The sequence below is a fragment of the Mandrillus leucophaeus genome, unplaced genomic scaffold, assembly GCF_000951045.1.
Source record: "Mandrillus leucophaeus isolate KB7577 unplaced genomic scaffold, Mleu.le_1.0 Scaffold317, whole genome shotgun sequence".
NCBI lineage: Eukaryota > Metazoa > Chordata > Mammalia > Primates > Cercopithecidae > Mandrillus > Mandrillus leucophaeus.
The window spans coordinates 1926938-1943043 of NW_012103332.1; the positions used below are offsets into that span (position 1 = coordinate 1926938).

General features: G+C 40.0%; 1 protein-coding gene across 1 annotated transcript in view; it reads right to left on the minus strand.

Annotated features, from left to right (window-relative positions):
- Positions 1–8366: 8366 nt before the first annotated feature.
- Positions 8367–16106, minus strand: part of ZNF518B (zinc finger protein 518B) — a 14932-nt gene continuing 7192 nt past the window's right edge. The window contains exon 2 of the mRNA XM_011987820.1: positions 8367–15059. Coding sequence (XP_011843210.1) covers positions 11630–14848 — 3219 coding nt within the window. The 5' untranslated portion in view covers positions 14849–15059 and the 3' untranslated portion in view covers positions 8367–11629. The remainder of the gene's footprint in view (positions 15060–16106) is intronic.

Below are 16106 nucleotides of genomic sequence, written 5' to 3' on the forward strand. Positions count from 1 at the left end.
CCACCCACACAATGGCTAGTTATAGGAGTTCTTTATAAAGTATTATTCAGAATTCCTAGTTGATAGAGGTGATAGATGTCCATGGCTCAAACTACCTTAAGAGCTTTAAAGACCCAAATCCTCGAAGATGGCATTGGAGAGGAGGGCTGTAGAGAAGTGAGGTATAGCTGTCTCAGGATCAGCCTTGTCAGAGTTGCTGAGATGCTGATGGGCAGACTACCCTATAATCTGATTCACTATTTACTGTCTAGTGTTTAAGAGAAGACTTGGAAATTTATTTTGCTTTTTAGGTCAGTTCATAGAAATATGTAAAAATTAGCAAGAAATTTTTCATAGCATTTTCGTAGAAATATGTAAAAAGTAGTAGCAAGGCTGTAAGCTAGCTACTTTCCCCAAAAGCTGTTGCTTACTCTGTTTTTATAAAAGAGAACTTGAGGATTTGCAAATGTGGTCCCTGGAATAGCGGCATCGGCATCTTCAGACACACTGACTCAGAATCTGCCTTTTAATGGGATTCTTAGTCATTGCATGCACAATAAGTGGGTGCTTCTCAAACTCTGCTGAGACTTTAAATCACAGGCTTATTATGCACAAGGCCCTGGGAAGTCTTGCTCTCAGTCCCAGCAATACAGTAAACTAGCAACAAAAAGCCATAGCAAGCAGGTATTAAACTTTGGAGAGATCAGTGCTGAAAAAGTTCTTAATTGAACTGAACAGCAACAGCATCTTGGTTCACTTTCCTTCAACCCTGGATTTCAGCGTCCTGTCCAGTGTGCACAGTAAGAGGACACTGTCTTTCAGTCCCTTATTTCTTCCTCCCTGCTTACCCCTTCCCCCTACACCTCTGGTTCACATTACCACTAATTATTGCCTATGGCACTGCTTCCCCTAATAACATAGAGATGCTGTCTTCCCCACTGGACCATAAGCACTTTATAATTCCTTTCATTTTCTAAGAGCAATAGCAATGTCATGGCAACATCTAATCCCTGACTGTGAGATGGGGGTGGAGTTGGTGAGGTAATCAGGACAGGTGCTCTTGAGAAAGAAAACATTTCACTAGATGAATGGGAGAAATGAAGGAGCAGTGTTCTAGTCAGTTTTTCTCACACTCTCATTTCCATGCAAGCCATCCAGGCATCTGCAGATTCTGATCCAGGAGGTTGGGATGGGGCCAGAAATTCTATAGTTCTTCCAAGATATCAGGTAATGCTGATGCTATCAGACCAAGGACCATACTTTGAGTAACAAATTCTAGGCAACATGAGGACAAGGATCTTGCTAGTATACTCACTGTTACATCAAGATGGTCTGTGCCTGCTCCAGAAAAGATGTCAATCGATTAGTAAGTGCTTATTGAATCAACACTGAGATACCATGTTGAGTGTTTGAATTCTCATAATCTGCAAGATATAAAATATGCTAGTTTTAGCTATAAAATTAGAGCTAATACTACATGCATTGGGGCACAGGGAGGCTAAGTTACTTGCGCAAAGTCAGACAGTTAATGTGGCAAGTTATTTAGCAAATATTCCCCATGCTCCCCTGCATTTCCTGATTTCCCTTGCAGATAGTTGAAACTGTTGAACTAAATTCAGCTAATAGAATGTTGGGGGCATTGCATATGTCACCTCCTGGCTAAGGCATTAAAGAATCAGTGTTCCTTTCTCCTACCCTATCTTCCCTGTTTTGTATTCTGCCATCTGAAGCATGTGGCCCCCAAGGTAAGGTTGGCAGGAGTGCTGTCCAACCTGAAGCGGACTTCACATGGGGATGCATAAACCTTTGCTGTATTTAATGCACTTCAAATTTCAGTTTTGTTACATTATTTTGACTAATATGGGCTCAATGTTGACATCAGGCAGCTCTTTGACCATTCATTGTAAAAAGCCTATTGTACAATGCTCTGAGGAATATTTGAAGACTTGTAAGGTTTAGCAATAGCAGCAGCAGACACTGTTCTTTGCAACTTGGTCAAGGTGCATTCTATGACAAGCACCATTTGCTTTCTAGCCATCTTTTTTACATAAGGACATGTTTCTAAGCACAGTTAGGGTGATGGAAACCATGCTTTCAGAGATTTCATGAGCTGCATTCATTAACTGAATAAAACATTTGTGGAACAGTGTTAACACATACCTACCCAAACATTTCACTTTACAACCTATATAATATACAACTCATATAACAGATGGAGGATGTAGGTTTGCACACAATGGCTGCTGTGGTCTGAATGTTTGTGTCCTTTCAAAATGTGTATGTTGAAACCTAATCTCCAGTGTGATGATATTAACAGGATACCTCCGGGCAGTGATTAAAGCATGAGGGTAAAGCCCTCATGAATGGGATTAGTGTCCTTATAAAGACTTTAGAGAAGGCCGGGCTCGGTGGCTCACTCCTGTAATCCCAGCACTTTGGGAGGCCGAGGTGGGTGGATCACCTGAGGTTGGGAGTTCAAGACCAGCCTGACCAACATGGAGAAACCCCGTCTCTACTAAAAGTACAAAATTAGCCAGGCATGGTGGCGCATGCCTGTAATCCCAGCTACTCGGGAGGCTGAGGCAGGAGAATTGCTTGAACCCAGGAGGTTGAGGTTGTGGTGAGCTGAGATCGTGCCATTGCACTCCAGCCTGGGCAAAAAGAGCGAAACTCCGTCTCAAAAAAAAAAAAAAGACTTTAGAGAGCTCATTCATTCCTTCTACCATGTGAGAACTCAGTGAGAAGGTGCCTTCTATGAACCAGGAAGTGGGCCCTCACTAGACACTGAATCTGCCTACGACTTGATTTTAGACTTTCCAGTCTTAAATTTCTGTTATGAGCTACCCACTCTATGGTATTTTGTTACTGCAGCTGGAGCAGGAGGCTAAGGTAATGGCATATAAATCTGTGTGTCCCACACAATAATAAAAGGTGCATCATCTGACTTGCATTTATATGCCAAAAGAACATGACTGTTATTTATATGTATCTAGTGATAGTGAACTGAATAGAGTAGAAAAATTAAAAATAGAAAACCTGAAAAAATATCAGTATAGCAATCAAATTGGAATTTGAGACTTTCCAAACCCTCCTTCCTGACCCCATTCATGTTTCTCCTTCTCTGTTAAAGACACCTACCCAAGATGTTGCCATTGGTGACATGGCTTACCACTTCAAGGAGCAGTTAATTTCTATTTTCTGAAACAGTTTACATCAAACAGAAAAATACAGAAAGTGGCCCAACTCACTCAATGAGAGTAGTATCATCTTGATAATGAAACACTGTAAGGACATACTGAAAGGGGAAATTATAGAGCAATATCACTTACATAAAGATTTCTATTAGATCTGCAAACTTAGCAGTATCATCTATACATATAGATCTTGACAAGGTGGGGTTCATTCCAGGAATATAAGGAGAAATATAAGAAAAATCTATTCAGGTATTTTTAAAAGAGACAAAAGTAACTCTTTTAAAAGAAAATTCACATAATGTTAAAATTTTATTAAAAAAACAAACAATTTGGGAATAAAGGAATTGCCTTAAGCTGAGCATCTTCCAAAAACCTATGACAAAAATTATGCTTAAATGAAATGGCAAAACTCTAAGGACCCTTTTGTCTCTTGCAATATTGATTTCTTTTAAGCCCTAATCTTTTGTCTACCTAGAAAATACAGGGATACCCCCATGTTTATTTTTTATTTCATATTACTTTGGTTAGGGCTTTTCTTAAAGTGTCCAAGAGAAGAGGTGATAGAAATATTCCTACTAGAGCTGTTTCTATTTCTCATGCATAGACACCTGATTTTTTTTTTTAAATAATGAATTTACACTTGGAAATGTTGACCTCTCTTATTTGCAAATCATATAACTTTCTTCCTTCTTCATGGCTTCGATTTTGCAATCTGTGGGGTTTTTCTTTTTCGTGGGGGTCGGGGAGATGGAGTTTTTGCTCTTGTTGCCCAGGCTGGAGTGCAGTGATGCAATCTCAGCTCACCACAACCTCCACCTCCAGGGTTCAAACGATTCTCCTGCCTCAGCCTCCTGAGTAGCTGAGATTACAGGGACGTGCTACCACTCCCGGGTAATTTTTTTGTATTTTTAGTAGAGATGGGGTTTCTCCATATTGGTCAGGCTGGTCTTGAACTCCCGACCTCAGGTGATCTGCCCACCTAGGCCTCTCAAAGTGCTGGCATTACAGGCATGAGCCACTGTGCCTGCTTGGTTTTCATTTTTATTGAAAATGAGATCTTTTCCCCAAAATATAGAAAATAAATTGTGAAATGTAATTGGTCTGGCACAACTTTATTTCTATTACATTTACTAGACTAAATGGTGATAGCACTTTCCCATTGATGACGATTTTCCTCAAATGCAACTAAAATGTCAATGCTATTCCAATAAAAATCTCAGCAGGGTTTGATAAGCATTTTATAATGCATATGGGCTGGGTGTGGTGGCTCACACCTGTAATCCCAGCGCTTTGGGAGGCCAAGACAGGCAGATCACTTGAGGTCGAGTTCGAGACCAGCCTGGCCAATATGGTGAAACCCCGTCTCCACTAAAAACACAAAAATTAGCTGGGTGTGGTGGCAAGCGCCTGCAATCCCAGCTACTCCAGAGGCTGAGGCAGGAGAATTGCTTGAACCCGAGGGGCAGAGGTTGCAGTGAGCCAAGATTGCACCACTGCATTCCAACCTGGGAGACAGAGTGAAACTCTGTCTAAAACTAATAATAATAATAATAATAATAATAAATGCATATGGAAGAGCAAAGAATCAAGAATAGCTAAGGCCATTACTGCCATTACTGTATCTTTATAATATCCACTATGGGAAGCCTTTCCATATTTTATATACCTGTAAGCTATAATATTAGAAATAATTTTGAAGAAGAGTCACAACAAACAGCATAATGCCACAGCACAGAGACCCCAACATAGATCCACACAAATATGAAACCTGGATGTACAGATGTAGTGTGACATACAGGGGGAAAAGCTTGGACTCTAACAATGGGTTTTAGGACAAGTGAGTAAATAATCCACGTGGAATTAACTTTTGTGAGAGTGTGGACTTAATATGACTTTGAAATTTTTTCATACAGAAAAATCTGGACCTAGATCCTTTTTCAAAAGATTTTTACAAAACCTATAACTGACCACTTGTATAACAATATGGATTCCACTGTTGTATGAAAGTTTATTTTTAATACCAATTTAACACGAAACACTATTTTCTTACACTTAGGGTAGGGAAAGATTTCTTTTATTTAAAAAGTACAAGAAGCCCAATCTTAAAGTTTTTTTTTCTCTAGGAATTTTTAAGAGTGCCCACATTTTCTTCTAAAAGTTTAAAATGAACAGTTCAATAGTAGACAAAGAATATAGGTTATACACAGAAAATTCAAATATCCAATAAACAGGCAATTCACAGAAAATTTAAATGTCCAATAAATATTTGCAAAGGGGTACTAGCTCATTAATAATTAGGAAAATGAAAACAATATATTGTTTCAAGTTTAGTATTGCCAAATATTATGTTGAAATCCCCGTTTCTGCAGATCTTCAACTCCTATCAGGATGTTACCATTTCACAACTATCAGATTGGCAAGTTGCTTTTCATGTAGACAATTGACATTTATACTTCTCCAGCATGCACCATATGACCAGTGTGTTCGACATCACTGGTGTTTATCAATACACTGGTTCTCTTGTTTTTCCTATGTGCAAAGATGGTGGTGCTGAATAGACCTGTTAGATTACGTGACCAGTTCTGGGCAGCCGGTTGTGAGTGGAGTGCTGTGTATTCTCACCGGTGCAAGATCCTCTCCTCGTACTCTTTTCCTGTCTCAGTGATGGAGACACCCAGGTGATCCCGAGGGGCAGCTACAAGATGGGGCCCTCCATCAGCCCAGGTCCCTAACAGACTGTGGGGAGCTGAGCGCCTTATTGACCCATGGTGGACATGTACTGTGAATGAGAAATAAACATTTCTTTTGTTGAACAACTAGAATTGCCAAATAAATGAGTGCCAACCTCAAAAAGTCCCACATGAACAGTTTCTCTAGGGTACAGACCTACAAATAGAACTGCCAGGCATGAATACAGAACCTGGCACAGAATTGGCATTCCCTAAATTTGGGTGAGTGAAGTCTAGCCTAGCTTACCCTAGTTTCAGATATATAGAAAATAAAATCCAATGCTTCCCATCAAGGAGCTCAGAGTAGTATCTATTCACAATACAGCACACCTCCCCTTCTGCGCTGTTCGGTAGAGCAGCCACTAGGCATGTGAATGCTTGGAATGTGGCTAGGGTGGCTGAGGAACTATAATTTTAAAATTGAAGCGGTGTAAAATATCTTTCCATTAAAAACTTCAGGGTTTTGGTAGGGTTACTTTTGATTACAATAACTGAAAATTTAGCATTAAACTTGAAACATGCTGTATATGTAAAATACATACCAGATTTCTGAAACTTGTTTTTTTTTTTAAAGTGTGTAATGTTGCAGTAAATATTTTGCTGATTGAAGATAAAGAATATTCTAGATGTATTGCGACAAATTAAATGTTTAATTTCATCTGTTCTTTTTACTCTTAAAATGTGGCTACAAATTGGCTCACATTATGTTTCTATTGGACAGCAAGACCCTAGACTAAGTCTAGATCCTTAGCATGGCATCTCATCCCAGCAGTCTGATGGATGTGCAAACCTTACAAAGCAACTATACTGAGTGTAGCTGTGGGAACAAATGACTACATAGTACAAAGGAGAGGGCTTTGCAGATACTAGGGGGTACTAAGGTGCTCCTGCCAAAACACTATCCTACACATTACTTCATTTATCCTGTCATTTATTAACAAAATATAGGCTGGGCGCCATGGCTGACGCCTGTAATGCCAGCACTTTGGGAGGCCAAGGTGGGCCAATCACCTGAGGTCGGGAGTTTGAGACCAGCCTGACCAACATGGAGAAACCCCGTCTCTACTAAAAATACAAAATTAGCTAGGCATGGTGGCACATGCCTGTAATCCCAGCTACTCAGGAGACTGAGGCAGGAGAATCGCTTGAACCCAGGAGGCGGAGGTTGTGGTGAGCCGAGATCCTGCCATTGCACTCCAGCCTGGGCAACAAGAGTGAAACTCCGTCTCAAAAACAAACAACAAAAAAATGTAGTAATTGGAGGTCCTTCAAAATTAAGGTGAGGACACACAAATACGCAACACAGTTCTGCCCCTACTCCCTCGTTGTTAGAAATGTATTAATTTCATGACATGCACATTCAAGTTAAGCTATTTTCTTTCTTTCTTTTTTTTTTTTTTTTGAGGCGGAGTCTCGCTGTGTCACCCAGGCTGCAGTGCAGTGGCCGGATCTCAGCTCACTGCAAGCTCCGCCTCCCGGGTTCACGCCATTCTCCTGCCTCAGCCTCCCGAGTAGCTGGGACTACAGGCGCCGCCAGTAATGTGATAAATGAAGGCTCGTAATATTTGAAATGAAAGGGCACCATGTGAACCTGGTCAATCAGATGTTATTAATTCTCCTGAGCTTCAGTTTTAATATGTTTTCTATAACAGTGTACATTAGTGACGGCCACTTCCTAGCTTTACACGCTTGAAGTCAATTTCCCCTCATGTTTCCTATTTGACTCACCACACTACAGCTACCCCTGGTACTCTATGCATAATACAGAGCCCCTTCAGTTTCCTGCTGCCTTATTTGACCTTCACTCTCCCCTAAATAACTACTGTCAAAGGTGACAGTTAACGATCCTATAGGATTCAAAGATGACGACTCATTTTAACTCAGAAAATAAACTGATCAAATTGCTGAACTTAAGCAACTCACCTCCCTTTTTCTCAATCTGCCAATATTTGTCACAAGTCCAATTTTCTTCCTTTCCCTTATGACTCCTTGGGCCCTGGGAGTGAGATGAGGAAATTAAGAGCCTCTTTAAATATCCTCATACTCTTGCAACGCAAATGTATGTGGACTTGGGTGCAAGAGATCATTTAGAGAGATGACATCAATAGTGCAAGTACACTCTTGTGGTCTAGGCGCTCATCACTGATTGGGAACTCTTCTACCCAAGACATGGAAGGCAGGATAAAGGCCCACATACATTCTCTGCTGAGGCCACTGTCCACAACAGGAAAATTGCCACTACTGTCCAAACCAGCACCTCTTGTGAATTTGCAAGCAAAACAAAACAAAAACATGACCTGGCCTCATATTAGGGTCTGCAAGGTTAACCATCCCATCATTGCATCTAATTAAAAACCTACCCTGGTAGAATTCAAAACACCTGTTATGTAGAATGATGTCTTGCCTTTGACTCAGAAATGTATAATACAAATAGGCTATGTAATAAACAGTCACCTGCATAACGTTTGAAATCAAAGGGCAAAGAAAATGTTGCTTTATTTAACAAAATGTATGCCAACTCCAATATCTATATACAAACATGTTTCAAAACCAGAGCAGCAGACACACAAACTGTTAACACAGGAATTACAATAATGCTTCTAACATGTTACACAATGTTTTGTTTCTGCTCATATAGACATTTACAGATTTAAAAATTATTCCAAAGGCCGAGCAGCATCACATCTTCAATTTCTGGGATGGATTATATAACATGTCCTAAAGAAATTGGGATGGAGCTTGAGAGACAACATATGGTGTTCAGTGTAGTTCAACAGACAGCAGGTGGCCCTTAATGATGGCTTACAAGATGTTCCGGACTGGGGATAAAAAACTGAATATAATATAGTCTATTAGAGTATACTTTGAGTAAGGTTTTTTGTTGTTTTTTTTTTAACTTTTACTCTATTTGTCTATATCCTAAATATAACAATCTCTCACTTCTGGGTCCCCCAAAGTAAGAAAACCTACTTTAAAAATAAGTTTAAAATGATTTTATTGGTAGTATTAACAAAATGTAGTGATTGGAGGTCCTTCAAAGTTAAGAACACACGCAAATACTCAACACAGGTCTGCCCTTACTCCCTTGTTTTGTTAGAAATGTTTATTTCATAACATGTACCTACAGGTTAAGCTATTTTCTAAAGCTCTTTATTTAGGGAGGACAGCTACTTTTTGCTTTCCCATTTTTGACTTCCAGAAACCCTTTTAATTCCTTAAAAGGTATTCTAGTTCTGAAAATCCTAAAAAGCTTTGCTACATATTCTACTCACGCAATTAAGCTCTGTCAAAGTATGCAAGTTGTGTTTTTAGCTAATGCCTGAAAAACAGTTGATGCTGCAAAGTGCAAATACTTCATGTTGACAGTTAACACTCTGACCTGATTCAAGGCCAATTCTCAGTCCAGCTTTTCAGGAAAAAGCACTGTGTGGTGAGGAATAGGAGAGAAAAAAAAGTAGGAAAAAAAAAAAAACCCCAAAAAATCACAGCCTTTTCTTCCTCACTCCTCTCCTCTCCGTATCTCGGGAGCTACTTTTCATGCCACAGGAGTACAATATATAACATGGATAAAACTTCGAATGCTCTCCTTTACGTAGTGAAATGGTACCAAAGATCTACTTCCTAAAAAGCACCAAATAAAAATGCACAGGGACTAAATGCAATAATACAATGATCCACAGGGGTTTCCACTCACTTGTTCATATAAACCAGACCCCATCATTCCTGTGCTTTCATTTTCTGAAAGTGAGATTAGACCCTTATAAAAATGTACTTCCAAAATAAATTTCTAGAATATAAAAACGTTCTACATTTTTCCAGCCCATGTATTGTTATAAAATAGGAAATCAGAAAACTAGCTACTGCAATTTTCATATGGTTAAAAATATTTTTATGTGTACACACACACATATATAAAAATGCAAGTTTTAAATTTCAATAAAAAATAACTAATTGACTTGATCATGTATTGAATTATACAAAAGAAATGTTGATTACCTGTAATGAGAACAAACTGCAAAGGATTGAAATTCCATCTACTGGAATCTAAGACTTTCCCATGTGGAAAAAAAAAAAAATAATCAAAGTCTCCAATCGACTACCCAGTAAGAAATCATTGGTGTCTTTTTCAGGTGTGACAACCCTTCATTCACTGCACCCCACAAGTCGCCTAAGGCAGTTAATAGCCCCTGGAAGGAGGGAAATGCAAGTTGGGGCTGCCTCACTATTGTGCCATCTGTGCTCTACCTGAAGGTCAGTGCCCAGCTGCACAGGAAAGTGAAGACTAGAATCATGTCTTAAGCTTTTACCAAGCCATCTATCTGCCCAAGAGGCTGTGCTTGTGCAGGGGGCGGGCCTTTTCTAAAGAACACAAATGTGTTGTGTAGACAAGTGACAGTCCTGACATCTGTTGGTAGAGAACGGAGTGGAAGCAGTGTTCCCGGAGTTGCTTCCCTGAGACAGCTGAGCAGCAGGGTAAGCATGAATGTGGTTAAGACAAATTAGAAACAGAGCATTACTATCAATGAAAAATAGGGATCATGTTCCTGTAACTTTAGCAAAAACAGTGGGAGGTCTCCATTTTGTTAATTCCTGCCATTTTCTAGTAATTTCATGAGGGAAAACGTTAAGGGGTCTCAAAGGCACAGAAGGGAAGAAACAGTGGGCAAGGAAGTTGTGCTAGTCCACAGGAGGTCCCGTTCAGAAGAAATGACAAAGGGAGGAGAGTGTCCATGAATCAAAGGGATCAAGAAGCGAGAACAGAGAGCATCCACCCACGGTCTCTGGATGAATCCCAAATGAAAACTAAAAGGCATATGAAACCCCTTTCACAACTTTATAAGCCTACCTTGAACTCTGTTTGCAAGTTTTAGCTATGTTATAAGCCTATTCCCTAGCATTTTAAATTGGTCACTTATGTTTCTGGGAATGGTAAGGGCAGAGAGAAAAGTTTTAGGTATTTTCCTTTTGTAATCTTTTTTTGTCTTTGTAAAAAGGTACGTTCCCTTCCCATATGTCATAAAGCAATGTACTTTAAAGAAAGCAAAAGCTAAACATTTGAAAATGTTATCTTTCTTCTAACACTTGCAGTGAAAGGAGTAAATACAGGCAAGCAGTTGAAAACATTCTTTAAAATGGCCAATAAAAGCAAAACTCTTTGTGCTATACAGAACACTCGGGAGTATTACAAAACCAGGGAGGGAGTAAAAGAATGGCCATTTCTCTATAACCAAATTGAAGCCAGTAAAGTAGAAAATACAATTTCCATTGTGCACCAAATACTCAGAGCACAAAAAGCAAAAACAAAATGGATGTGCACACCGAAACAAAGGTTTTTCTGTAGCATTTATATGAAGAAAATGTGTAAAACATTCTCAATCTGCCCCTCTGAATGGATTATTAAACATCTGTGTGTGTATGTACTTAGAAAATGGGGTGCTAAACAAAGAAAAGTCTCAGATCCCACTGAAAATCTGTTCAGTTTCACAGGCTCTCCAGAAAAGTGTGTATGTACCAATTTGTGTGTACAATTTCAGAGCCTTCAAATACATTCTGGGGTCCAATCACATATTTCAGGTTCAGACTCCTGGCTCCCAATATTCCTACAGTTCTGAACAATTAGCAGTCCTCTCATTTCTACAGTCTGTATTTCTTCTACTGAATCTTGGTGGAGGGACTCCAAACCAGAATAAACTAAAAAATAACTTGCTTTAAAGAGTAACTGTTTACTTATTTGCCCTTGGAGGAAAGAACATCCCAATCTCTAGTTGCTTCTATCAAATGCCGTTGGCCATGACTCATCCACTCTTCCTGGTCTTCATACAGCCGCCCACAAAACCAGCACTTAAATACACACTGTGCAGAATCATCAGGCAAGGAATCCACTACCTGGTAGTTGTTTTTATGAACTTTTTTGAGTTTCATTTTCAACATCATTTGCCTTTTAATTTGACTGGCTTCTTCTGCATTCTGGTAGGTCAGGCGTACATGATGCCGTCTGATGCCTAGCTGACACCTAGTCCTCTCTGATAAAACAACTTTGAGGACATTGCCTTTGTATTTATTTATTACCTTCATCACATTGGTCACTTCTGGTGAGTCCACATCAGGGTGGTTTAACACAATGACTGGCTGGTTCCGACGGGGACACTTAATCAACTGATCTGGCTTAGCTGCTATCAGTCGAAGTTGCCTTGCAACCTGAAAAATTGAAGGATCCTTGAGACAGTGGCTGGGTTCAGCCTGAATTTTGTTTTTCTTCTTGGATAAGTGTACTTGTTTGGTTTTATTTCTACTTATAGAAAGACTTCTGGAAAGCAGTCTCCCTTGCTTACTTAATTCACTGCTTCCTTGCTGTCCATGCAAGAGGCCAGTTTTTTTATGGATGGTGCTACAGACTGCACTCTCTTTTCTCAGTTTAGGGCGCAGAGGTGTCTCAATATTTTGGGACATATCTATTGGCCCCCTTTCACTTCTTAAAGGCTCTGAGTCTGCCTGTTTCACAGGGCAAAATGGAACTGGTTTTATTAACTGTGTTTCACTGCAAGGTATGCTGACAGGTGCTTCACATGTAGCCTCTATGATGTGGGCATCCTCAGAGGAATTAAGAACCCTCAACACAGCCCCTTTGGGGATTAACACTGGTGTGGCAACATGAGCCTTCCTGGCCACTCTGCTTTTGGTTTTCCTATTACTGCCATCTGCAAAGTGTGGATATATTTGTTGATGAGTAAGCTGTCCATTACCAGTACCACCACCATCATCCGGAGGTTTCTGAGGAGTACCTGTGGGATGGCCAGGGCCAGTGACTGACACGTTGATTTCTTGAATGCCTTCAGAGGTAGCTTTTGAAGTTCCCTTTGATGCCTGTCCTACAGAGCGACGATGTGCACTATTTGAAGCCAAAGATGAAGGCTTGCCACAGGACTCAATTAACTGAGCTATTTTTCTGCGCAACAGTTCAATTGACTTTATTTTAGACGTTGAGCTATTCCACTTAATGCCCTCGGGGACATTTTCAGATCCAGAGCTCAGAGAAAATACTGATGAGATGACGGGGCCATCATTAGTGTTGTTAGTCCTTTCAGAATTCTTTAATTCCAAAGGCTTATCCCCAGGCTGTTGAGATCTATCTTCTCCAGTTATGTTTATATGTAAATACTCACTCTTATGTTGAGAGGAAATCTGGCCTACAGTTGAAACTGCCTTGTGTTCCTCTGTCTGGTTATCTTCCTGCTTTCTATTAGAGGAAACCATTTTTACAGGAATACTGATTTTACTTGTAGATTCCAAGTCATTTTCACTTATAGGCAATAAGCCCTTTTGTCCAGAGAAGGAAAAGGTTGCAGGTGATGCAGCAAAAGGGAGTAACTGCTGTGAGTTACTGTGTAAATTTCTTCCATTTTCAGCAAAACAAACAGCAGCTTTATATGGAAAAGGGTTTGATGCAGCTCCAAGACTACGTAAAACACTGTTTTTAAATACAGATGCTAGAGAATGACCTTTTAAGGCAACAGAAGGAAAAGCAGTTCTATGTGGATACAAATTATTTTTTTTCTGAAAATCCTCAATTGTTTCCGAATTAATGAAGGATTTTCCATTGTTGTGCACACTAGAACTTGGCATAATAAAATCATAAGACCTTACCCATTTCACATTTTTAAGCTGTTTCTGAACTGAAGGTTGAAAACTATCAATGCCTACGAGTTTTCCAACATTCCTGTCAACTGTCAGTGACTTTGTTTTTTCTGCAGAAAGTATTTTTTCTTGTTCATTTGAACTCTTCTCATTCACCATACGTTCAGAATCACCTCCATTACCCCTCCCAGCTTCAAGGCAATTATTTTCTTCCAGCGGAAACAGTTTCAGAACAAGCTGCTGTGTACCATTGACAACCTTCACGTCTATCAACTGGGCTAAACAGTTTGCAGGAACAACTAGTTCTGCTGGTGCAACAACTGTCAATGGCATACCTGGCTGAACAGGTTCTTTAGCAGGGGATAACACTTCTACTTCAACATTTTTGTTCTCAAATAGGTTGACTTCATTTGGCTCAGACAGGGTCATTTTATTTGGAATACAAACTACATCTTTTTGGTATTCCTTTGGTTCAGGTAACAACATGATATTGTGCATTTTGTCTTTATTTGCATGGAGAGAGAAACCTGACAGTTGATCTGACCACTTATTTTGAAATGCAGTCCGTGGACTAGAAGCTTTTAGAAGCTCTGGGTTTTGTTTTGAAGTTCCGGTTCTTTTTGGCTCCAGCTTGGCAACAGCTTTGACTGGCCGTTTCGCACCTGCCCTCTCATGCACTCTCTTTGTGTGTTTGACAATATAATCATTTCTAATAGCACCATAGTCACAATACTCACACTGATAAGGAAATATGCCTGTGTGTTTCACCAAATGCCTCTGAAACTCTCCTTTCGTATACGAAATGTAGCTGCAGTGAGAACAAATGAATTTAATCTCCTCGTGTTGAAGGGTGTGCTTTTTGTACTGCAACGGGTCCTTTGTGGAAAATCGACATTTATCACAATAGTATTTGCCTGGCTTAAAGTTCCTTACCTTAAATTTGTTACTGACAGGACTTGAGAAGTTTTCAGTTTTATTTCCAACATGAGTAGCACTGGGATTATTGCTCACAAAATGAAAATTGGGAGGAGCTGCACCGAGGCTGCACTGGAAGCAGACATATATACCGTCCTTCCCTGTACCCTTCTGCAAATCTTGAAGAGAGATCTTGTGAACACTTTTGCACTTTGCACATGTAGCAATGGTCATCATGGCAGCCTCTGCCTCTGAGCCTTGATACAAAAGGGTTTGTGCTTCTTGTCTATCTGGGCGAGGTGCTCCATTAGCATCAGGCTGTTTGGGTGACATGGTCAAGGAATTATGTCCACCCTTCAAGTGTGTAGTGTATAGCTGCTGTCCAATATCCTTCATCTTATCTGCATTTCTAAAAACAGCCAACTAAAATTCAGAAAGTTTTCACATGATAAAATCCTTAGGCGATATCCTTCTATACAGTTTGTGATGGGTAGGGGAGCAGCTACTTCTTGGGTGCATACTTAATTATCTTTTTTTATATACTGTCACAGTAGGTGCATGATCCCAAAATATGACTGCTTTCAGCTCTCTGACATTCCAGGTAACACTAAAGGAAAACAAAATTATAAAGCATGATTAATATAAGAGTTTGGCTAAGCTATTAACAAACTTATCTATATTTTAATGACCTTGGACATTTTATGGTAAATCTCAACATATGATTTTAGACACATGTTATAACAAGAACACAACACAGTTGGCAAGTAAGCCTAAATTGAAACCATTTTCAAACTCAGCCCCCTATAAATTACCATTTTAGCCAAATCATGAATGAACACAGGTATACCAGGAGCAAGCACATCACAGCAGCCATTCAGGACAGCCTTTGATCAGTGAAAGTCATTTTCAAGTGTCAGCACATCTTTCATAGGTATAATTTCATATTAGCTTCACAAAAATGTCATACAGGACACTGTCAGTTCAGTTTTTGAACAAGTTAGTTATCAAGTGGTTCACATTTGTTTCGACATTATAGATTACCAGCTTGAATACCAACTCTCTCACTCACACACTTAATTTGCTTTCATGAGTGGTAAGAAGCCCATAATACTGACAATGATAGCAAGCCTGCTGCAACATCTTATTGGGAATCTACTATGTGCTGGGCATTATTCAAAAGTGCTGTAAGGCAGTGAATGAAAGCAAATCAGTCCCTATCCTGGTGATGCATACACTGCAGAGGGGGAAACAGATTACATATTTGCCAATTGTGGTAAGATACTTGGGAAAAGAAATACCATAAAGCAAGGCCAACAGGACAAGGAAGGTCACGGTGATGAGGTTGCAGGGCTGGGTGTGGAGGTGAGGATAGTCAGAAAAGGCCTCATGCTAAGTTCATGTCTGAGCAGAGACCTGGGGGCAACCACAGTAAGAAGTGGCTGCTGGAAAAGGGGTGTTTCCAGCAGAGAAAAGGCAAAGATCTGTGGGAAGTGGACCTGCTGCTCGTGAGGAACAGCAAGGGGAATGGGGAACAGAAGACATGTTCCAGGAAAGACAATAACCCAGTATTGTACGGACATGGCAGGGGAGAGGCTGGGGCAGAAAGGAGATCACGGATGGCCTGGCCTGGGACACAAGAGGTGACAAACGTTTT